We start from the raw sequence: 24510 nt of genomic DNA on the forward strand, positions 1-24510 counted from the left end.
GGGTCACCTTCAAGATTCTCACCCACACACACAAAGCTCTCCACAACACCGGGCCAGCATACCTCAACAAACTGCTTACCTTCTACACCCCTGTCAGGGGGTTCCGACCTGCCACGACTCTGCCGCTGATGTTTGTCCCTCTTCATTTCCACCTCGGCACACACAGGATGTTCGCAACCCTTCTACGGCTGCCTGGGCTTTCCCGGAGGCGGGACCTTCAACAGTGACGTCATCCCCTGATGTCCAACCGTCACTTTCGACGGCGCTGATAGCGCGAGATTTCGAACGGACGGACGCGAACGCCGGAGCAGAGCAGGAAGCATCGGACGTCTTCGCCGCTGGACGGAAGGAAACCGGAGCCGGATTGCTGTGGGAGACCAAAGCAGGACCCGAGGAGAAACCGCCAGCAGTACAGCCGGGAGGCCAACGGGACCACGCTCCGCCCAGCCACACTTCACCTGGAGAAGTGTGGCATCGCAAGGTACGGGCTCGTATACAGGGCCTCTTTCACTCAGAGGGAGGGAACGGGTAGAGGGCGGCTGGGTGGATAAGGGACGGGAGCGCCTAGAGTGCCACACACACGTTAAGGAAACACAGCAACCGGTGATGGTCCCTGGTGATCCCCCTCACGTCCTTTCCCCGCCCCTCACTCATATCAGATAAATAGTGCAGTCCAGTAATGTGGCGTATTCTTTCTCTTTTCATTTCCGTATAACGCCCTTACGAGTGAGAAGACCTTCCACCTGACATCTACCTGGGAAGTCCTGTTAGAAAAGAAGAAGGAGCTACACGCAGACCTACAGCCTTTGATTCCTCTTTATAAACAATAAAACCCCAGTAATACTTCACTCTTCCTTTGTGACCTTGCCTCATTGCTCACTACCCTAGCAACAGCAACCCTTACAACCCCGAACCGCCAGCTCCGCTCCGCCGCCCTCATCACCGTCCCCCGCATCAGGAGAGCAACCACCAAACGGCAGATCATTCTCTTACCTCGCCCCCAAGTCCTGGAACACCCTCCCCATCCTCCTACAGCAGACCGAAGACCTAATAACCTTCAGGAGACTACTCAAGACCTGGCTGTTCGAGCAGTAGCAGCACCCCCCACCCCGGCGCCTTGAGACTCTCACGGAAGAGTAGCGCACTTTACAAATGTCTTGATTGATTGAGTCTGCATGAGTATTAAACAGCAGGACCCCGTCAAAAGGGAGGTCGGCCAGACGCTCTGTAATATTTTCAGGACAGAGAGTATCGCGTAGCCAAGCATGGCGACGGAGAGCATCGACAACATCCAAAGCCGCACGAAGAATAAAAGCGGCCAACTCTCTACCATCAAAAACACATGGCCCCGCAGATCAGCACAGGCACCCTCATGAGAGAAAGAAGGGACTCCACAGAAACCCCCAGGCTGGAAGTAGCCCTGGTCAACACACACAAAGTGTTAAGCGCTCGCAAGGCAGCACTGGAAGAAGCAAAGACATTACGTCCCCATGAATCTAACCACTGGGCCTCCCGAGATGGAGGAAACAATACCATAGGCAAACACGGAAAGGCATTTCGCAGTAGAGCGCTTTGAGTAGAAGGGTGGAAAAAAAGACAGACCGGGTCGTGCGGAGCAGGACGATGGCGATGCAGCAGGGCCTGAGGCACCGGATCTCCTGAGGCACCAGATCGCCTGTGGCAGGGCGCCCCCATGCACCCATAAGAGAATTATGGAGCAACGCTTCAAAAGGAAGGAACAACTCCCGTCCATCAGAGCCCTGGTGGAGAATCTCCAAGAAGTTGTCTGTAGGGAATGGAGTGGCAGGTTCACCCATCCTCAGAATACCAGCAGCCGTGGAAATAGCCCAAACAAAGGCAACACTGGCCGCAGTAGGGCGCCGCGGAGGGGAAAGTAACTCCTCCGTGGGTGACTGTTGCAGACTGAGCCGCCCATCCCCAAGTCCAGGGGGGGAGCAGCAATACAGGAGGATCCACAGAGGAATGGGAAACCTGAGGGGCCCCAGGGGAGGGCGGAGAGGCTGGTGGAGAAACCAACCGCGAGCCACGAAAAGAAGGGTTCGGGGATTTAGGTCATGGGGACGGCAAAGAGCCTTCCCTGGAAGATGCCGGTGAAAAGGCAACAACATGGCGCCCTGTCTCCAGGAAGGAACACACCAACAGATGACAGGCCTCTGGAGAAGGGACCTCAGGAGACGTATCCAGAACCAAACGCTGTCACGGCTCTGTGGAGTCCGCCATTGGCACCTGATCGGCGACAACCGGTGCCGGAATGGGCCTCCGTGGCGCCGGGCCGACTCCTGCCACCACGTGCTCTCCAGGAGAATGGTGCGAGGCCAACGGCGAAGGCGCGGCGCCGAATAGGCACCGGCTCGACCTCAGACGGGGCAGCCACCCACATCGAGGACCGAGAGGGACTCGGGAAGACGCCCCAGATCCCAGTCTCCACCCGCGACTCTGCCGGAGCCGGGGAGGAGGGCTCCCTGCGCCGGCTCAACCTCTGGTGAGGCAGCCTCCTGCCCAGAGGATCAAGGGGGACAAGCCTGGAGTCCCGGCGATCACCTGCAATACCACAGGGTGCTCCGAAGGGATTTGCGGCTAGGCAGTGACGCTAGGTGCTGAACAGGGGAACCCCGGAGGACTACACCTCGACGACACCACCCTCCTACGAACTGAAACCAAAACCTTCAGCGCCAGAGCCTGCCGGTGACTCCGTGGAAGTCCCTGCCCAAGGCAAGGGACCCGTCTCACGGGGTGGAGGAAGGGCCAAAGAAGTCTGCAGCGCAGCAGCGTAGGCTGTCATTAGGGCCCTAGTCGCCTCCGCGTCGGGAAACAGTGGGTAGGGAGGCGACGGGGGAGCCGGCGTCCACAGCGGCAGGAGGACAGGGCCTCGGACACAAACTGAAGGATCTACCAGCCGGTGAGCCGGCGGAAGGAGATTCTACAGAGGAAACTGGCGGCTCCTTGCCTCCGAGGTAGGGGACAGATGCTGGGACACACGGACCTGGACAAGCGCGCCGACAGCAACTTCATCCGGCGCTCCCGCCGTGATTCAGGCTTGAGGTGCTGGCAGGCGTTGCAACTCTCCTAGTTGTGGTGCTCACCCAGGGTGAGGGTCCATCGCCGACATGGGACGTGTACAGAAGTTACACGTTTTGAAACCCGAAAGCATTCGCACACTGTTCCACGTAACGCCAAAGCGTGAAAAGGAGAAGGCCTTAAAACAGGCCAGGACACAATCCGGATCCGCGTTGCACGCAGAAAGAGAAAAAACGGACGAAGGCGCACCAGGGTGGGACTTATATATCCTCGCTGACGTCACAAACGCGGCTGACGTCAGGGCGGAGTCACGTGGTGCCGTCCCCCTGGCGCGCAGGAGTGCTGTGGCAGAAACGTTTTCCGGATCCAGTCTCACGCCTGGGGATAATTCTACGTTACTATCAGATACAGCAAATAGAAGCAGAACATTAACAGAAATCATTAAGGGTGAGGAATGCTGTACCCAACTCCCAACTTCATGTACCTCCAAATTCCTCATGCTTTAAAGAAAGGAACCAAATTATTTAATTTTTGACGAAAAGTTTTCCCAGCTCCTTCGTGAACAGATCATAACTGGCAAGTATGTCATGGTGCCAAGTTTTTCAGAAACGAAGAATTGCATCACGGTTACCCTTTCCTCCAATAGTATGAGACTCCCATTTTTTCCATGCTCCCACTGCTGGCATGCATACTTTAACAACAAGCTCACTTTTTATCTACACATTTGTGTAGGCTACCATTTGTGCACCAGTTTGCTTTTTAGCAATATACTGTTAAAGTACAACATACTGCTAATGTACAATAAATAGATTTTAAATTCTATGCCTGGTGGCCTTCGATGGACGCAACACAGCAGAGAGCAGTTTTGAAGCAGTACGCTCCTTTCTTAGGAATTCAGTTGGACTTGGCCCTTTTCTGCAGGGTCATCCCTGAACTTTTTGCCTTCCTCCTGTATTCTTTCTGACCTGTTGGCTGTTTTATGACTCTGGGCACTTTACCACTGCTGATCAGTGCTAAAGTGCATATGCTCTCCCTATTGTAAACTGATTTATGGATTAGTGACTCCATGATTAGCTGATTTGGTTTACTTGTCAGACCCTAGTACAGTGCACTGCATGTGCCCAGGGCTTGTAAATAAAATTCTGCTGGTGGGCTTGCAGCACTGGTTGTGCCACCCACAGAAGCAGCCTGTAAAGTGCATCTCAGGTCTGCCATTGCAGAGCCTGTGTGCAGTCTGGTACTGCCATGCTGACTGGGCAAGTGTACCCACTTACCAGTCCCTAAACCTTCCCTTAACTGCATATTAGTCACCCCTATGATAGGCCCAAGGGTGGGGTGCATTGTAAGTAAAAGGTAGGACATGCACTGGTGCGTGTGGCAGGTTCTAATAGTGAATTACAGCCCTTTTTGTTTTTCACTATTGCAAGGCTACCTGTTCCCCATAGGCCAGAATGGGCATTTTGATTATTACATTTCATAATCCTAACTGACTCAGGAAACCAGGTAGAAATTAGAGTATAGTATGCCTGAAATCAGAATGATAAAAACACATATTTTAGTGAAGGTTGTTTTAACATTATGTGTTTGAAAATACCACTTTTAGAAAGTAGGTATTTTCTTGCCGAACTGTCCAAGCCTGCCTCTTCTAGGTTGTGTATTCTTTATCTGCAGTTTGAGTGACAGGGGCTGGGGAATTCCAGGAGACAGGGTGAGTCAGCACAGGGCTGAATAGAGCTATCTGCATGTAGATGGGTGGGAGGAGTTGCACCTGGGACCTGAATAGGGCTGGGCCTGCCTTCCACAATGCAGTCTCAACCTCCTGTGGTGCGTCTGATGTTCCTGGTCCACACTGTCAAAGGAAAGGAGTCTTGTCAACAAAGTGCTCCAGGCCTGCACAGAACTGTTTTGGACTGGGTACAGGACCCCTCTGCCTTTCAGTGGACAAAGGATTTGCTAGTATAAATATTGGGACCCAGACCAAAGAACTTTAGATCACTTTTTGGAAACAAGACAAACCTTTGCTGAGGGGAGGAACCAGAGAAACTGAGGAGGAGGCTATCCGTAAGCGGAGTGCTGTTTGGGGGATTGGCCTGCAGTAGTTGCCTGACTGTCAAAGAAAGGAGAAATGACTTTGTGCTACTTTCAAATCAACTTGTAAAGGATCTCCAAGGGCTTGAGATAGAGCTTGACTCCTGCTGAAGTCTTAGGGACAACAGACTTCACCAACCAGCTCCCCTGCCTTCACTTTCTGGGAATTTAAATGCCTGCTGTTGAGCTGGGCCTTCTAAGAGACTGCCTGTCGCTGGGAGCTGGAAGCGTGACTCAAGACGAAGAAGGGCATCGCCGCAGCAGCCATCGCATCACCGGAGAAGACTGTTGCCGTCGCAGCAGACGCCGTCGCATCACTGGAGAAGCATGCTGCCGCTGTCGCCATCGCATCACCCGAAGCACCTCGCATCACCGGTGCAGAGTGTTGTCGTCGCAGTAGATGCCGTTGCAGCACCGGAGAAGCGTGTCACAGGGCCTGTCACAGCTCAGAAGAATCGCTGCGTCGCAGCATGGCCGTCGGGCGTGTACGCATCGTTGTTGCATCAAGAAGAAGACGCCATTTTGTTTCATGGCACCGGATCTTCATCGCATCACGGCGCTGCTGGTCGCATTGCCACGGAAGCGCAGTTAAAAACCGATGCATCACCTCTCCACGCGGAGAAGAACCGACGCATCCCCTTTGCAGCAGCAGGGATCTGATGCATCACCATTCTTGCGTGTAAGGAACCGACGCATCACATTGCCTGCAACACTTTCATTGTATAGCGGTACGAAACCAAAGGTACATTGAACTTAGAAGTGTTGCATTTTACATCTAAAGAGAACTAAGCTATTTCTACCATTTTAAAGTACAGTATTGTGGATTTTTGTTGTTTGCAGTCTTGTGTTAAGTCTTTATAAAAATACTTATTTTTATACTACAACTTGTGTGGTGTCCATGTGTAGTGTTGTCACTGGGTTACTGTATGTGTTCACAAATGCTTTACACACTGCCTCTGAGATAAGCCTGTCTGATCGTACCAAGCTACCAAGGGGGTGAGCAGGGGTTATGTTAGGAGTGTACCCCCTTACCCTGACTAGATGCAAGGGTCCCTATTTGGACAAAGGTACCTACCTCTGCCAACTAGAGACCCCCACATCTAACATTTGTGGTAAGCGGTGAGGATTCTGGACTTGAATTTGTGACTCATATACAGTGATTGGTGAACACTACTAGTAAGTGCAGACCAAATGCAACCACATGCATTTTCGTAGATTGTTTTTCCTGGGATTTTCTATTTTAGCCAAGGACTGCCAAGTTTAACCACCATGGATAAAGTAGCATTAAAAGTATCGGTTGGTTTTGTTTGGGAAGAGGAGAAACTGGAATGCTACAATGTGAAAAAGCTGAAGGACTTCTGCAGGAGATTTAAAGTTGTTATGACCGGTCTCTCCAAGAAAGAGGAGTTCCAAAAGGAGCTCAGGGCTTGGGTCGAAGCAAGGAATACCCCTGAGAATGAGGGACTGAAAATGCAGAGGAGCAGCTGGAAGGGCCATTGGGTCCAGGGGGGAGGAGAGCACCTTCCCCAGCAGGTATCAGTGTTTCTGCCAAGGGCCTGTCCCAAGAAGAACTGGAGGGCAGGGAGAAGAGTAGGATGCATGAGATGGAGCTGACCAAGTTCAAGTTGGGTGGGCAGTCAGAATTGGAGTTGCAAACTAGGAAATTGGACCTAGAGGAAAAGAGGATGCAGTTTGAGCATGAGTTGAGAATGAGGGAGCTTGATTTGGAGCTCGAGAGGCTTGAGGCCATGAGTGTCTCAGCCCAGAAAAAAGAAATGTTTGTAGCTCAGGAAGTGAGCTTTGCTGAGTTGGAGGTGGAATCCAGCTCAGATGGTGGCAGCAAAATTGGGTTGTCTAGTGCTGAGGGAGCAGTACATACACCCAGAGGTGTGGCGCCTGACTTGAAGGACATGAGGTAGCTCCAGTAGTGCGCAGTGTCCCCGAGGAGAATGGGGATACTGACGCAGGGGTTCATGGTCCTAGTGGATGGAGGGACACTCTACTGACTCTAGATGAGAGGTGCAGGGAGAGGGGTTCCCCCAAGGTTGAAGTCCTGGTATGTGAGTGTGGAGACCGCCCAGAAGAGTGCGGGTTGAATGACAGAGACGGTCTTGCAAATCTCAAGAGAGTGGTGTGGAGTACATGTGCGAGGCACTGAGTGGAGAGGTGAAGGATAGTTTGGTTAAACCTGGTAGGGGGCTGTGTGATCAAATCGTGGGAGAGCATATTGTAAGTCCCTGTTTTCAAGAGCTATGCCAACACCTGTTGGAGAGTGAGTTCTTTGACCCCAGGGAGCTCACATTGGAAGCAGACCTTTTGGTTGATTACAGAGGGTCTGGAGAGGCATTGGGGAGTGATCCCAAGAGGAGCGGTTCAGGTATCTTCCAACCCAAGTGGGGGAAGAGGTGCAGAGTAGCCCAGCTAGGTCCCGTTGTAGTGGGAAGGGCGTAGGGGCGCACGTCCTGTCTCAGTGGAGACGCAGTGAGTGTGGAGCTGCGTGTCCCAAGGTGCCCGAAACCCAGTCTCATAGCCTGAATGGTTCTTTAAGGGAACACCAGGCGGGGAGCCTAGGCTGTCCTGATGGGCTGCCCGTTGAGGGGGATCCATTAGTGTCTGGTGAACTGGGAGTGTCTGTAAGCAGTCTTCCATCAGTTCTGGTGTCTGGCAGTGCCACTCCTAAGTGGAGGGTGCAAAAGTCCAGATCAGGGGGTGAAAGAGTCCCAAGTGGAAGCACCAGTAGGTCAGGGGCCAGCCAGAAAGGCTGAATCACAGAGGAGTGACCATGGTGACACCACTTCTGTCCTGGGGGATCTTCACGCACTATCAGTTGGACAGGAGTCGGGAGATCTGCGCCAGGCAGAATGTCACACGGCACATGAGTTATGTGTCACCCCTGGGGAGGGGGGGGCATATGTGCTCTCAATTAAGTCCTGGTGCGCCGGGCAAGTGTTCACACGCAGGGGTTGGTCCCTGGATTGGGAAACCGGGATCAGGTGTTGTCTGACCTGGAAGAAGGGGCAACTGTAATCAGTGTTCTGACCGAAGTAGCTTCTAGGGGTACCTCTCCAGTTGAGAGGGTGCAGTGCTCTGGAAGGGGGTGCTGAGGGAGGGAGTCCTCGCCTCTGACCACGGTGCAGCCTGAGGGTTTAGACCCTAGGTTGGAGGGCCAGGTTCAGGGTGTCCCCCCCTGACCTGGAAGCCCAGTTGCAGGATAGAACCCCTGAACTGGTGGGCGAATTGTGCAGGACACCTGCTACAGGCCCCCTGACAATTCTGGAAGGGGGTACCGCTGCAGGTGGGAGAGTGCAGAGCCCCAAGGAGGAGGAGGACTGGGTGTGGGAGAGCCCACCCCAGTCTCTTGTCTAGCCACTGGCTACAGGCCTGCGGCTGGTGAGTCAGTGTCAGGATGTCATACCTGACCTGACAGGAGGGAGAGTGGACAAAGGGTGCCAAGCACTTTGGGCTACTGCCCCCACTCTCTGAAGCCATAAAGGTTTCAGAGCTCTCAGAGGCATAAGGCCTGGTTCTCATCACGGACTACTGTCAGTGGCCACTGTGGCTTGCTGTCTGTCTGTTGGGACACACCTGTGAGCAAGATAAGGTTAGGTGCTGCACAGATGGTGTCCACAAGTGAGGAGAAGAGTTCCCCACGGGTTAGCATGGTGGGCCCTGAGAGTATGGACAGAGGGATCCAAAAAGGTTCAGAATGGCATAGAACTGGAATATGCCGCTGCTGTTTAGGGCCAGGGTCCATGTTCTATCGCCCAAAGCAGAGAAGCCCATCAAGACAGTGATTGGTCTCCTCTGCGTTTTGGCTGGAAGGGGATTGTGTTGGACTTGGCCCTGATGTTCCAGCCATGTCCAGAGGCGCAGAGCCTCCTGACAAAGGGTCCACAACCCCACCCTGCCCTGTTTGTTGCTGTACCACATGGCTGTGGTGTTGTCTGTGAACACCTGCACTACTCTCCTCTTGACAGAGGGAAGGAATGCCTTCAGTACAAGCCGGATTGCCTAAGGCTCCAGAAGGTTGATATGGAGCCGGGACCCCGCCGGAGACCAGAGTCCTCTGATCTCCGCCTCTCCCAGGTGGCCGCCCCATCCCAGAAAGGACGTGCCCGTCACAACTGTGTCCCGGTTGGGGAAGGTAGATGGATCTGCTATTGACCCAATCACGATGCATGAGCCACTACTGCAATTGGCGTACAGTGCCCTCCGAGATCAGGACTTGATCGGACAGGTTGCCCTGATGCTGTTCCCACTGGAACTTCAGGCCCCACTGCAGAGTCCACTTTTGCCATCTGGCATGATCCACTAGCAAGATGCAGGAGGCCATAAGGTCCAGTAGCCGGAGGGTTATCCAGACCAAATCCCGGGATAGAGGCTGGAAGATCGGCATCATAGCCTGAATATCCCGGACTCGCTGCTCTGGAGGATAAACCCAAAACTGCGCAGAGTCCAGAACTGCTCCAATGAAGAGGACCTTCTGAGAGGTAATCAGGTGTGACTTCGACACGTTGATGGAAAACCCCAGCAAATGCAGGAGGTCAGCCGTAGTCTGGAGGTGGGAAACGACTGCCTGGGGCGAGCCCGCCTTCAATAGCCAGTCGTCGAGATAGGGGAAGACTGGAACCCCTCAAATGCGCAGATGGGCTGCGACCAGCACCATCACTTTTGTGAATACCCGAGGGGCGCTGTAAGGCCTAAGGGGAGAACGGTAAACTGCAGGTAACGCCGGCAGGACGGGGATGTGAAAATATACGTCCTGCAAGTCCAACGCTACCATCCAGTCTCCAGGGTCGAGGGCAGACAAGACTTGAGCTACCATCAACATCTTGAACTTCTCCTTCCGGAGGAAGCAGTTGATGTTCCTGAGGTCCAAGATAGGATGCAGGCCCTTGTCCTTCTTGGGGACCAGAAAGTAGTAAGAATAAAAACCACAACCTACTTCTGGCCCAGGAGCTCACTCGATGGCCCCCTTGCCAGGAGGGCCCGACTTCCTGCTGAAGAAGCACAAGAAGGTCCCCTGATATGTAGTGGTACTGAGGTGGAATCGCTGGAGGGGTAGTCTCGAAGGGGAGGGAGTAGCCCCTTCGGACAATTTGCAGCACCCACTTGTCCGATGTGATGTTGCGCCAGTGGGGGAGATGATGGCGAATTCTGCCGCCCACTTGCGTTTGATGGGCCTGACAGTTCGGACTAGGAAGGCTTTGCAGTGGATGCTGCAGGGGTGGACGTAGGCTGACCCACCCACTGGCCCCAATAACCCCTTGACAGTGTCCAAATTCCACGACTGCGCGGAGGTTGTTGCGGCACAGGCCTATGGCTCTGAAACAAATGTGTTGGGGCACCCCTTCCGTGGCCACAAAAAGGAGCGAAAAGCAGAAGGCGGATTGGGCCGAGTGGCCTACAGGCCCAAGGACTTGGCCATAGCCCGGGAGTCTTAAAGCGCTCCAACGCACTATATGCCTTATTGCCAAGGAGAGGCGAATGCCATCAAAGGGCATGTCCATCAGAGTGTTTTGGAAATCCCCTGAGAAGCCAGTTGTCCTCAGCCAGGCGTGGCGCCGAAGCGCCACAGTCATGGAAATCACCCTGCTCTGCGAGTGGGCGGTATCAAGCCCACAACGGATGGTGAACTTGGATGCGTCCCTCCCAGAAGCAATAGCTTGGGAGAGTACTGTCTGGGCCTCCTCCGGACAGTTAGGCAGCACCTGCGCAACCACGTCCCACACAGAGTGGGAATAACGCCCCAAGAGGCATGCTGTGTTCACCAACCGCAGTCCTGAGCTGGCAGATGAAAACAGCTTCTTGCTAAGCTGCTCCAGCTTCTTGGATTCCCTATACAGAGGGGCGGAAGGGAACGCGCTTTGGGAAGAAGAGGCTTGGACAACCAAGCTCTCAGGAGTGGGATGTTGGGAGAGAAAGAGGGAGTTGCCCGGAGCCAGGCGATAGTGTCGGACCACGTGCCTGTCCACAAGAGCCCCTGCATTAGGCCTGGACCAGGTGCCCAAAAGAACGTCAGAAAGTGCCTCATTGAAAGGCAGTGGCTTCGCAGAGGTAGTCGCTGGCTGAAGCACTTCGGTCAGGAGGTTAGTCCTGACAGCCACTGTCAGGAGTTCGAGGTGGAGGACCTCAGCCACCCTACGCAAAACCACTGCGTCACTTGCTCCCTCCTCCGTAGCCACTGAAGGAGGAGACAGCATGCCAAGGTAAGGTAAGGTGTCAAGACCACTGGCATCCCCCAAATTCTCTGACCAGTCCGGATCATAACCACACTGTTGTGTGAGAGGGTCCTCAGACCCCTCCCAGACCTCCCCTTCCTCCGAAGTCTGTGAAATAGGCTGAAAATAAGGAGGATGGACAAAGGGGTAAAAAGGCCACCATCAGTGTCAGAATCGGTGTCGATCGGAATCGGCGTTGATCGATGCAGTGTTCGGGTAAGGGCTGAAACCGGGGTTGACGTCGGTGGTAGCACCGGACGATGTCTGAGGTGGTGCCGGAGGAAGGGTCGACACCGCTGGAGGCGTTATACGGTCAACCCCTGTCGCCCAGGATCCCAGCCCGGATCCAAGGAAGTTTTGCGGCGCCAGGGGCCGAAGCCGGTGGCAGCGCCGGGGCCGAAGCCAGCGGCGATAGGAGAACAGGGCCCCAGTCAGGCCCAGGTGCCAGACATCGCAAAGAGTAGGGCCATGGCAGGACGAAATTCTTGCACCTGAGCAGGTGTTGCCGACGGACCCAGGAGGGGCGGGTAGGCCGGCGGCGCAGTCACTGGCTCTGCCAGAGCTGCAGGGGTGGAACCAGACGCGACTGGCGAGGGGAAGGCGAGGAGTGACAACGCTTCTTCGACTTTTTTTTGGAATGCTTCGACTTACCTGACCCAGAGTGTGAAGACTTCGATCCAGACGAACGATGGTGACGACTCCGAGACCGGTCCCACGACCTCCCTCGGTACCAGGACCTTGAGCGGCGCGGAGCAGACTGCCGGACCTCTAGCAACTTTCGGGATCGCTCCCACAAAGTCTTCGGCACCATAGTCCGGCACGACTTGGAGTCTTAGTCGCGCCCCAGGCAGTAGAGACACACACGGTGCGGGTGTATCACCGACATCAAACAGTGACAGTCCCCGCAGTCCTTGAAATCGGGCATCTCTACAACACCAGGTGTCGATCAACTAGAAGACAAAAAGGCCAAAAAAAACCTCAGTCAAAAAAGTGACTGGGGGTACTTGCTCTTCCCGGATCTGCACTTGCTAGCGCAGAAAAAAAAGGACGTCAGCGTGCGCGGGCACGTTTAAGTGGCTCCAGCAACGTCATCTCGACGCCAACAACGCACGCGGAGCCGCACGAGGACGCCTACCGACGCGCAGGTGTACTGCTGATGAAAACTTTCCAGATCCAGTCTGATGCCTGGGGGTAATTCTAAGGTAAGGAATCTATCAATACGTGTTTCTTTCAGATAAAACAGCCAGCAAAACCAAAACATTAATTTAGGATTAGCTTAAATATTGTGGGGCCAAATCACAAAGGTATTTACGATTTTTTGTTGTAGTTATAAATTATACATATAATATATACAACATGATATCTAATAGTTATAAATGGCTTAGTAAATCGGCCACATCGTTTTTAATGCAGACAAGTATGAAAAATAATGTTCATGTGAGATCAATCAATCAATCAATCACAGGCATTTATATAGCGCACTACTTACCCGGAGGGTCTCAAGGCGCTAGGTGGGGGAGTGCTGCTACTGCTCAATAGCCAGGTCTTGAGCTTCTTCCTGAAGGAGAGGTGGTCTTGGGTCAGGCGCAGGTCGGTCGGTAGGGAGTTCCAGGTCTTGGCGGCCAGGTAGGAGAAGGACCTTCCTCCTGTTGTCGTTCTTCGGATGCGGGGGACGGCGGCGAGGGCGTGGCTGGCTGATCGGAGATGTCGTTTGGGAGCATAGAAGTTGATGCGGTTGTTGAGGTAGCTGGGGCTTTGATCGTGTAGGGCTTTGTGTGCGTGGGTGGGGAGGCGGAAGGTGATTCTTTTGTTGACGGGGAGCCAATGCAGGTCTCTCAGGTGTCCGGAGATGTGGCTGTGTCGTGGGATGTCGAGGATGAGTCTGGCTGATGCGTTCTGGATCCGCTGGAGTCTCTTCTGGAGCTTGGCGGTGGTTCCGGCGTAGAGGGCATTGCCGTAGTCCAGTCGGCTGGTGACGAGGGCCTGGGTGACCGTCTTCCTGGTCTCGGTGGGGATCCACCGGAAGATCTTCCGTAGCATGCGCAGGATGTTGAAGCATGACGAGGAGACGGCGTTGACTTGTCTGGTCATGGTGAGGGAGGAGTCCAAGATGAAGCCCAGGTTGCGTGCGTGGTCTGTCGGTTTGGGTGCGCTGCCCAGGGCGGGGGGCCACCAGGAGTCGTCCCAGGCGGAGGGCGAGGAACCCAGGATGAGGACTTCCGTCTTGTCTGAGTTCAGTTTCAGGCGGCTGGTCGTCATCCACTCGGCTACGTCTTTCATCCCTTCAGGGAGAGGATCAGCTGGGTGTCGTCAGCGTAGGAGATGATGTTGCGGTTGTGTTGGCGTGCGATGGCCGCGAGGGGGCTCATGTAGGCGTTGAAGAGGGTGGGGCTCAGCGAGGATCCTTGAGGGACGCCGCAGATGACTTCGGTGGCCTCTGACTTGTACGGTGGTAGACGGACTCTCTGTGTTCTTCCGTTGAGGAAGGAGATGATCCATTCCAGTGCCTTCTCCTGGATTCCGATGTTGCTGAGGCGCTGCACTAGGGTGCGGTGGCAGACAGTGTCGAATGCTGCAGAGAGGTCTAGGAGGATGAGGGCCGCTGTTTCTCCGTTGTCCATCAGGGCTCGGATGTCATCGGTGGCAGCGATGAGGGCGGTCTCGGTGCTGTGGTTGGCTCGGAAGCCAGACTGTGAGGGGTCGAGGGATCCATTCGTCTCGAGGAAGGCGGCCAGCTGCTTGTTGACGGTCTTCTCGATGACTTTGGCTGGGAACGGGAGGAGCGAGATGGGGCGGTAATTCTTGAGTTCGGTGGGGTCCGCTGTAGGTTTCTTGAGTAGGGCGCTGAGTTCGGCGTGCTTCCAGCTCTCCGGGAAGGTGGCGGTGTCGAAGGAGGTGTTGATGATGTCCCGCAGGTGGGGTGCGATGACCGCGTCGGCCTTGTTGAAGACGTGGTGAGGGCAGGGGTCGGTCGGAGATCCGGAATGGATGGAGTTCATCAAGCGGATGGTGTCTTCGGTGCTGATCGGAGTCCAGGCGCGGAGGGTGGTGGTGGGGGGCGGTGGTTCGGTTGTGGCGTGCGTCGGTTGAGTGCTGAAGCTGTTGTGTATGTCCGCGATCTTGTTGTGGAAGTAGGAGGCGAGGGAGTTGCAGAGGTCTTGCGATGGGGTGATGTCGTTGTTTCCGGCGTTGGGGTTGGAGAGCTCTTTGACGATGTTGAAGAGTTCCTTGCAATTGTGTGCGTTGTTGTCCAGCCGGTCCTTGAATGCAGTTTTCTTAGTGGCGCGGATCAGTTGGTGGTGCTTCCGGGTGGCAAGCTTGAGGGCGGTCATGTTGTCCGTTGTTGGTTCCCTTCTCCAGGCTTTCTCGAAGGGCTCGGCAGTTCTTCTTGGAGCTCTTGAGTTCGTCGGTGAACCAAGGGGCCTTCTTGCTGCCGGGTCTGCTAGGCGGGGTCCTCAGTGGGGCGAGTTCGTCCGCGCAGTTGTTGATCCACTTCGTGAGGTTGTCGGCGGCCTGGCTGGGGTTCGCTGAGCTGGCGGGGGGGTGCTGGCTCAGGGAAGCGGCGAGCTGGTCGGCTGTGATCTTGTTCCAGCTTCTTCGAGCAACCGGTTGCTGGTGGTGGTGGATCGTCATTCTTCTGAAGGTGAAGTGGACGCAGCTGAGGTTCGTCCAGTGGAGTCCAGTGGCGTGACTGAAGGCGATGTCTTTGCTGGAAGAGAAGACGGCGTCGAGTGTGTGTCCGGCGAGGTGGGTGGGGGTGGATACCAGCTGCTTGAGTCCGAGGTTGGCGAGGTTGTCGAGCAGGGTGGTGGTGTTGCGGTCGTTGTTGTTCTCCAGGTGGAAGTTGAGGTCCCCCAGGAGGATGTAGTCAGCAGAGGGGAGGGCATGCGGGCTGACGAAGTCGGCGATGTCCTCGCTGAATTGTGTGCGTGGTCCCGGGGGTCGGTAGATCAGGGTGCCTCTGAGGGTGGTCTTCGGGTCGGTGCGGATCTGGAAGTGTAGGTGTTCGGCGGTTTTCAGGGTGTCGTCGGTGTTGGTCGTGATGTGGATGGTGTCCCTGTGGATGATGGCGATGCCTCCTCCAGTCTGTTTGACGCGGTCTCTTCTGGTGATCTTGTAGCCCTCTGGGATGGCGATGGCGATGTCGGGCGCTGAGGAGGCGTTCATCCATGTTTCCGCGAGGAAGGCGACGTCAGGAGCTGTGGTGTCGAGGAGGTTCCAGAGTTCAATGGCGTGCCTGTGGACGGAGCGGGTGTTGAGCAGGATGCACTTGAGGTGGTTGCTGCTGGTGTTCGGCTTGGCGGGTGCTGGTGTGGGGCAGGTCCGGATGCAGGTGAACTTGCAGGCGTGGCAGCTGAAGGGTCCGTGGGTGCGCCTCGGGGTGGCTCGGTAGCATCCCGGGATCCCGCCGATGTTGAGTGCGATGAGTTCGGTGGCGTTGTAGGACAGTCGGGTCGTCTTCCGTCTGAGGGGGCCAGGGGTCCTGGCGCTGGGCGCGGGCCGGGCGCGGGCCAGGCGCGGACGGGCGCAGACGGGTTTACCTTTGGCGCGCCTTCGGCGCACAATCGGCGCTCCCGCTGCGCGTGACCGCTGCGTGTTCGCACGGTCGCCATATATGGCGAAGTGCGAGGGAGGGCGGAGCAGCTGGGAGGGTACAGAAAGCAAAAAAGGGGCGTGGTTAGCGGCGGTGGCGGGAAGCGGGGAGCGGGTAGGGAGGAGACGGGGGGCAAAACAGGCAAACAGGCAAAAAACAACAATAATTACACCAAAGATACAATAACAGCAGAGGGGCACACGGCGAGATAGCGGCGAACAGGAGCCTGCAGGTCAGGCGAGCACAGCGCTACACCGTGGGAGACCACGCCGCTCGGTGGCAGGGGGCGTGGTCACACGGCGGCAGCCGGGGCAGCGAGGCAGGCAGGCGGGAGGCACACGCAGCAGCTGGTGGCCGTGCGGCGCGGGGGGTGTCCTAAACTAGGTCACACTCACCTGCGTCGCACGGTCGCCATATATGGCCAAGTGCGAGGGAGGGCAGAGCAGCTGGGAGGCGGGAGCGGGGAGGGTACAGAAAGCAAAAAAAGGGGCGTGGTTAGCGGCGGTGGCGGGGAGCGGGTAGCGAGGAGACGGGGGGCAAAACAGGCAAACAGGCAAAAAACAACAATAATTACACCAAAGATACAATAACAGCAGAGGGACACACGGCGAGATAGCGGGGAACAGGAGCCTGCAGGTCAGGCGAGCACAGCGCTACACCGTGGGAGACCACGCCGCTCGGTGGCAGGGGGCGTGGTCACACGGCGGCGGCCGGGGCAGCGAGGCAGGCAAGCGGGAGGCACACGCAGCAGCTGGTGGCCGTGCGGCGCGGGGGTTGTCCTAAACTAGGAGACAAAAGAGTGATCATTAAAAACGAAGTAACAAAACATTAATTTAAGATTAGCTTAAAGAATGTGGAGCCTCTTACATAGGCACTGTTGAGTAGGTGAAAAAAATACTAAAGGATTAATACTTCACATACAAATAAGTGCCTTTATGAATTGGTGTTTTTGTATTTATCTTGAGTGATTAAAAAGTGGCTCCTCAGCACGTTCGAGGAGTAGAGTTAGACAACATAACGGTGTAGGAATATGGAACAATACCTCTCATTTTTGCCAGTTTCTTGCTCCTAGGCAACACTGTGAATGTACACAGTCACTATTTTTCGTGTTTACAACATTTTTTTTGCCACTCTTCAACCTATATTTTCGAAATGCCTTCAGATAAAAAGAGAAGGCTGTGCTTCTCTTGAGAAATATCAGCAATGTCAATTAACCAAGTGCAAAAAAAAGTAGAGAATTTATTCAAGAAAATTAAATTCAAATAAGATCGCAGAGAGCAACATGACAGCCTTGATTAAAGCTCTCCCTGATAAAGATTTTTTCCAGCCAAATTACTACTTCCTGAAAACTCATTTTTACAGGCAAGAACTGGACACTATAGGTCCACAAACAGATACAATTAGCATTTCTGTGGCAGCACCATTTCACCCCAAAAACACTTAAATAACCCAACAGTGCCTAAACAGGGCATTGCACCAGAATCAATAATAAGGAGGGTATACAGACTGGCATGTTCAGGACACAGACATCACCGTATTCATGACTATAGTGCATGATTAAACTAAGAGTGGAAAACATTTCTGATGACAGTGTGCTCGTACTTATATATGGACAGGAACAAACATCTATAACACGGGGTTCATACAGGCTCAAAAAAGGTTTGCTCCATAAGAAAGTGAATGACCATCACAAAGGGAAATCGACATAATGCAACATACATGACTTGAAGCCAAAATAGAGGAACTGAGAGGGGAAGAGTATAGTGCAGCACTATATGAATCATGTACCACAGGTCACTCACACAGATCTTCCTGAAGAACCACAATCTGAGGGTTGATCTAAAATGATCCTTTGCCTGTCAATACATTATACAGCAGAAACCTAGCTGCAGGAGGCTTCTGCATCGAGCCATTATGTTTAGTACCTGTGACAGGTTCAGCTGACAAAATAAATGTAAATATATTAAAACAAATAGGGTACTTACATTGGCATAAAGCCGCAGTCTCAGTGTATGATGCCGGATACACTATATCATAATGATTTCCGTTTGAAAAGCACAGCATTATCTGAAATAAATAAGCAAAAAGGTAGTACAGATATGAATGACCCTTTTTAACACATAGTAAGTAAAAAAAACATAAATTTTCATACAACATTACTAAAAGACAGGGGTTCTTTAACATACTCCACATTTAATCTGAACACACTGTAAAATGTCAGGTTCTCAAAGGCAGTTACAAAAGTTAAGAAAGCTAACAAGCACTGGCGTTGCCAATAGGTCTCGCAGTAGGAAAGTTGGAGCTATTGGTTTTGTAAATGACATTTTATATTTATGTTTTGTGATTTACAATGCCAATACTTTTAACTTTAGCATATGTGACACTTTTAGTATTTGTAATGTCACATGTTTTGTATTGACGTGACTTAGATGTATTGATATTACAATTAACAATGGCTTTTAATTTTTTTTAAATAATTAATACTTAAATAAAAGTGATTGTAATTTTTAATGGCAATAGCTTAAACTTTTGTAAATAACTTTTTTGAAGATTATGTTCAGTGACGAAAATCCAAGAACAGAAGTGAAATATTAAAATTTTTTTGTGATATTTGTAATAAAGCTTGAAACATTGAGAGAACATATTTGAACCAGTGATGCTGTGGTGGTGCTGAGTGATGCTGTGGTGGTTCTGAGTGATGCTGTGTTTGCACTGAGTGATGAGGGCTGTGTGCGCTGAGTGAGGGCTGTGTGCGCTGAGTGAGGCCTGTGTGCAGTGTGAGTGAGGCCTGTGTGCAGTGTGAGTGAGGCCTGTGTGCAGTGTGAGTGAGGCCTGTGTGCAGTGTGAGTGAGGCCTGTGTGCAGTGTGAGTGAGGCCTGTGTGCAGTGTGAGTGAGGCCTGTGTGCAGTGTGAGTGAGGCCTGGGTGCAGTGTGAGTGAGGCCTGGGTGCAGTGTGAGTGAGGCCTGGGTGCAGTGTGAGTGAGGCCTGGGTGCAGTGTGAGTGAGGCCTGTGTGCAGTGTGAGTGAGGCCTGGGTGCAGTGTGAGTGAGGCCTGTGTGCAGGGCGAGTGAGAGCTGTGTGCACTGAGTGAGTGCTGTGTGCACTGAGTGAGTGCTGTGTGCACTGAGTGAGTGCTGTGTGCACTGTGAGTTAGGGCAGTGTGCACTGTGAGTTAGGGCAGTGTGCACTGAGTGTGTGCGGTAAGCACTGAGTGCGGACTGTATGCAGTGTGATTGAAGGCTGTGTGCACTGAGTGAGACCTGTGTGCAGTGTGAGTGAGGCCTGTGTGCAGTGTGAGTGATCCCTGTGTGCAGTGCGAGTGAGAGCTGTGTGCACTGAGTGAGTGCTGTGTGCACTGAGTGCAGACTGTATGCAGTGTGATTGAGGGCTGTGTGCACTGAGTGAGGCCTGTGTGCAGTGTGAGTGAAGCCTGTGTGCAGTGTGAGTTAGGGCTGTGTGCACTGAGTGACGGCTGTATGCACTGAGTGAGGCCTGTATGCAGTGCGATCAAAGACTTTGTGCAGTGTGAGTGAGGCCTGTGTGCAGAGTGAGTGAGGCCTGTGTGCAGTGAGTGAGGGCTGCGTGCACTGTGAGTGAGGCCTGTGTGGAGTGTGAGTGAGGCCTGTGTGGAGTGTGAGTGAGGCCTGTGCGCAGTGTGAGTGAGACCTGTGCGCAGTGTGAGTGAGGGCTGTGTGCACTGTGAGTGCGGCCTGTGTGCAGTGTGAGTGAGGGCTGTGTGCACTGAGTGAGGGCTGTGTGCACTGAGTGAGGGCTGTGTGCACTGAGTGAGGGCTGTGTGCACTGAGTGAGGGCTGTGTGCAGTGTGAGTGATCACTGTGTGCAGTGCGAGTGAGTGAGTGCTGTGTGCACTGAGGGAGTGCTGTGTGCACTGTGAGTTAGGGCAGTGTGCACTGAGTGTGTGCAGTATGCAATGAGTGCGGACTGTATGCAGTGTGATTGAAGGCTGTGTGCACTGAGTGACGGCTGTATGCACTGAGTGAGGCCTGTATGCAGTGCAATCAAAGACTTTGTGCAGTGTGAGTGAGGCCTGTGTGCAATGTGAGTGTGCACTGAGTGTGTGCAGTATGCACTGAGTGCGGACTGTATGCAGTGTGAGTGAGGGCTGTGTGCACTGAGTGAGGGCTGTGTGCACTGAGTGAAGGCTGTGTGCACTGAGTGAGGCCTGTGTGCAGTGTGAGTGATCACTGTGTGCAGTGCGAGTGAGTGAGTGCTGTGTGCACTGAGTGAGTGCTGTGTGCACTGAGTGAGTGCTGTGTGCACTGTGAGTTAGGGCAGTGTGCACTGTGAGTTAGGGCAGTGTGCACTGTGAGTTAGGGCAGTGTGCACTGAGTGTGTGCAGTAAGCACTGAGTGCGGACTGTATGCAGTGTGATTGAAGGCTGTGTGCACTGAGTGAGGCCTGTGTGCAGTGTGAGTTAGGGCTGTGCGCACTGAGTGACGTCTGTATGCACTGAGTGGAAAAGGCGAGACCTAAAAAGAATGCCATTTGTATGTGGGTCTATCATCTCTGCTAGAGGGACTGTGTGTGTCATCATGACTTCGGTCCACAGCTTATGCCAATACGTATAGCTTTGAAACTCTGCACAGTTTAAGACCACAGAAAATACATTCACTTTGTTTTTGATAGCTTTCAAAGTGCAGCTTGACTAGACAATGTTTTTTTAAATTATATGTGCAAAGCCTTTGACCTGCCAATTGCAAAACGTTCAACTAATAAAACAATGTAGAGAAGATGCATTGTTAATCTGCTGTGAATCATGTGTTATTTTTTGCATAAAAGTGCCCCTTTGGGGTGTAACAGAACGCTTGAGGTTCCCAATGCACCGCTTTGTATTAGCAGAAGCGTTTCACAATGCAGCCCCCCATGGCAGATGTCGTCCTTGTTCCTCCGCCTTTACTTGCAACGTAACCCCATACGTCAGCCAATGCCAGCAAACGTTGAGTCTCTTTAAAAAAAGAAGCTCCGGCCGTGGTGTGGCATAGCCGGTCCTTATCCATCCGCGCATGTAAACACTGGCAATAAAAACAAGGCTGCTGCATAGATTCGAATAATTCAGCAGGGGCCTGCTTTTACCATTATAAACAGAAGTTGCTTCCTGTTTGATACTTTTGGAAGTGTACCTGTTACTTTCTGTAGAATATATTCTACACCAGATTATATTATACACCAGATTATATTCTACACCAGATTTATCCTAATTTGCGTAGTCTTTCACATAAAATATGGGGGCGCAGCAGATGTAAGCAATGCATAATATCAATTTAGAAGAATCAGTCGCACTCCTTTTTATGGAAAAAATTATTTAGAGTGTATTAAACTATAAGAAAGTTAATCCTGAGGTTTGGGTGCTACAGGTTGTCGCCTCCTGTCCTTGAGGCGAACACTCAATCATTGGAAAAGGTGCCCTTCACTCTGGAAGAGCCTGAGAGAGCCTGTCGCTTTTTACAAATTGCTTCACACAGTTCTTGAATTTCAAAATTAATTTATTCTGTTGTTGTTCAGATCATGAAGTATCCAATTTTCTGATACAACTGTGATTCGTATCATAGGTACATCCTAGTGCATTTATGAGGCACATGTATATACTAAATTGTATATAGCCCCAATGAATTTCGGGACCAGCCCTTCGTCAGGGGATAATCCCTGGGAAAGAAATGAAACGGAGGTGAATCAAAGAACATTACAAATGCGAAAAGAGTAAAGGTGCTGTATGCTTAGTGATGGAAAGTGTGAAAAAGGAAACGAGTGAAAGGAAAACCATGTGCTCAAAACCACCGGGTGCCAGGTAATACACGTACGTGTGAAACGAAATAGAAATGAACAATAAGATCATGAAAACTAGCTTAAAACATGGTAAAAAGAAAGGGTTAAACGGAGTGTCAACCAATTCAAAGAGCCAAAATTGTGAAAGCGGCTCTGTGCTGATAATACATGCGAGGTGCCTAAAGTGAGCAACAGGGCAATGTGGTCACGCCAGTCACGCTATACCACTCGTAATAAACAGAGCAGCAATGTACAAATAGGTAAGTCATAGTTTCGCATACCTGTGAAGCCGGTCGGTAGAGACGCCGGGTTCGGGTAACTTCAATAAAAATGAGGCTGGGAAGTGCCCCCAAATTACTACAAGCTGTTGCCCGGAAGTGAACTCTCAGTTAGACTCCGGCAATGAGGAGGGACTAAGGCCGTTGTCAAGGTGACTATGGACGCTAAGCTAAGGTGCATGATGGTCTAGCATGGAATGATAAACCAGGTGAAAAAACTAAGAAAGTTACTGGGGCAACTGGAGACCCTAGATGAGCACTCTGTCCCGTGCAAATTATTAAAAGTTAAGTGTTGGATGTGGGTGTGGCGTGCGGGTTAAAAGATGCTAAAGAGCAAACGATGTGTGACTCGAAAGAATGAACTCATAAAATGGATCAGTAAGAAATGAATAACCTTAAAGAAAAACATATGTTTCCAATTAGACTGAAGTCGATGAAGGGGAAGACATTAGGAACAAGAGCGGCCGGGAAACTGAAAGTACGGCCGGCCACCGGCCAGCTATGAATAATTAGGGGAGGAGAAGCCGCACAGCACACGCTGTGAGAAGCCCTTTGATGTGCTGTGCGGCCGTGAATAAATGCAATTAGGAGGGAGGGAGGCTGATGCGCGTGCTTGTTTGGTCAGGTCAGCAAAAAAATAAAATGTCATTTAGAAAACCAATAGCTCAAACTTTCCTACTGCCAGACCTATTGGCAACACCTGTGCGTGTTTGTGGTTTTGTGGTTGTGTGTGTGGTTGTATGTGTGGTTGTGGTTTTGTGGTTGAGTGTGTGGTTGTGTGTGGGTGTGGTTGTGTGTGCGGTGTGGTTGTGTGTGTGGTTGTATGTGTGGTTGTTGTTGTGTGTGTGTGGTTGTGTGTGGTTGTGTGCGTGTGTGTATTTGCAATCACCGACAGGCCTGACACCAAGAGCTCTGTGACTCTGTTTCTCACACCTAAAGAATGAGGTGTTGTGGCATGCGATATTACGCAATTTTTATCCAGCACAAATGTGGCCGGGCACATCTCTCCAGTCTGTGGCCCTGACAGACATTCCGAGAATTCGCAGCTGCTAGCACTTCTGTGGTGTTCGGCTTTATTCATATGCCTGGGTAACATAAGAATTTGAGCACAATAAAAACGTCCAGCGGCAGATGAATAAAAAAACATGTCTGGGGTGGATGGCAGATTTCCAGGGAGAGAGGGAATATAATTTGTGGTTGCTTCAATTTTTGCAAGAGTCCTGGTCTGCATTGCGGATCCACTATGACTAATGCGTGCCATATCTTTGGGCTGAAGAAGTGCGACGTGTAAACGAGAGCTCAGAAGGATGGAGCTGGGCAGCTGACGAGCAAACGGGAGAGCTGAACAACGAGGAAAACAAGAAATTGTAAACTTTCTTCATCTCTTAAAAGAAGGTACTGGTTATTGAACCTCGTGGAATGTTTGACTCCTCACGCAAACTGGAATGTGAGGATTCTCACATCTGTCTCGAAGTGTTTTCAAGAAATGTAATTTAAGCTCAAGAAACTGAAAACCTTGGCTTAAAATACCCACCATCCAAGAATTCTGAGAAAACAGTCTGAATATTTTCCATAAAATGCATTCCACTCGGTGCTTCGAGCCTCAGGTAGCAGAGGAGCCAGCATGTGAGCGTGACTGCAAATATTTGCAGACTGCGGGTCTCTGAGCACAGATTACATTGTTTGTGCTAACTAGTCTAACCTCTTTCGCTTGAAATTACATCCTGTAAGGACGGAAACTGTGACAGCCGATTATTATAAAATTTTTGGACGGAGATCGTGAACAAAGGGTAACACACAGGAAAATAAATGTGTACTGCACAAATGATGGTTAACACAGCAAAGACTGAATCATAGACTGACGTTCACGCAATGCAGGTTGAACAGCACAGGGTGGGGAATCCGGTCATTTTACAGGCCTGGGAAAGAGTGGAGGCGCTGAAAGAGAAACCAGCCATGAATAATTAGGGGAGGAGAAGCCGCCACCACATCAAAGGGAGAAGCCCTTTGATGTGGTGGCAGGCGTGAAAAAAATGCAATTAGGAGGGAGGGAGGGAGGCTGATGCGCGTGCTTGTTTGGTCACGTGATTCACGTGAACTCAAAGAAAACCGCACAAACAAAACCCTTGGTTTCACGATTATTTTGAGCACTTGAATTCTCGCTCCGCTCAATACGCATGGATAGGTCGCGAGACCTAAAAAGGTGGGCTACACTAAGCCAAAATTATATTCATTGCTTTGTTACGCTGAATCTAACTTTTCATTACAAAACTGAATTCTGCAATAGTTGTTTTAAATTGTTTCAGATTAGATTCAAAGTGCAATGTGGAAAGAGCAGTCACTCAGCTGAAATTGAAAAGCATTGGCAAACTAAAGTTGAGGTGGCAAGCCTATGGTAGTAAAACAAACAAACAGACAGGCTCTTTCCCATTCCCATCCGAAAACGCTTGTGTTCCATCTTTTATCAATTATGAAAAAAGACCGTCTGGAATTAGAAGTAATGCTG

The 24510-nt window shown here is 52.0% G+C and overlaps 1 protein-coding gene across 1 annotated transcript in view; it reads right to left on the reverse strand.

Annotated features, from left to right (window-relative positions):
- OTUD4 (OTU deubiquitinase 4) overlaps positions 1-24510 on the reverse strand; it is a 577225-nt gene that overhangs the window by 366614 nt on the left and 186101 nt on the right. The window contains exon 6 of the mRNA XM_086962254.1: positions 17928-18009. Coding sequence (XP_086818380.1) covers positions 17928-18009 — 82 coding nt within the window. The remainder of the gene's footprint in view (positions 1-17927; positions 18010-24510) is intronic.

This window comes from Lissotriton vulgaris, chromosome 3_1 (assembly GCF_964263255.1).
Source record: "Lissotriton vulgaris chromosome 3_1, aLisVul1.2, whole genome shotgun sequence".
Lineage (NCBI taxonomy): Eukaryota > Metazoa > Chordata > Amphibia > Caudata > Salamandridae > Lissotriton > Lissotriton vulgaris.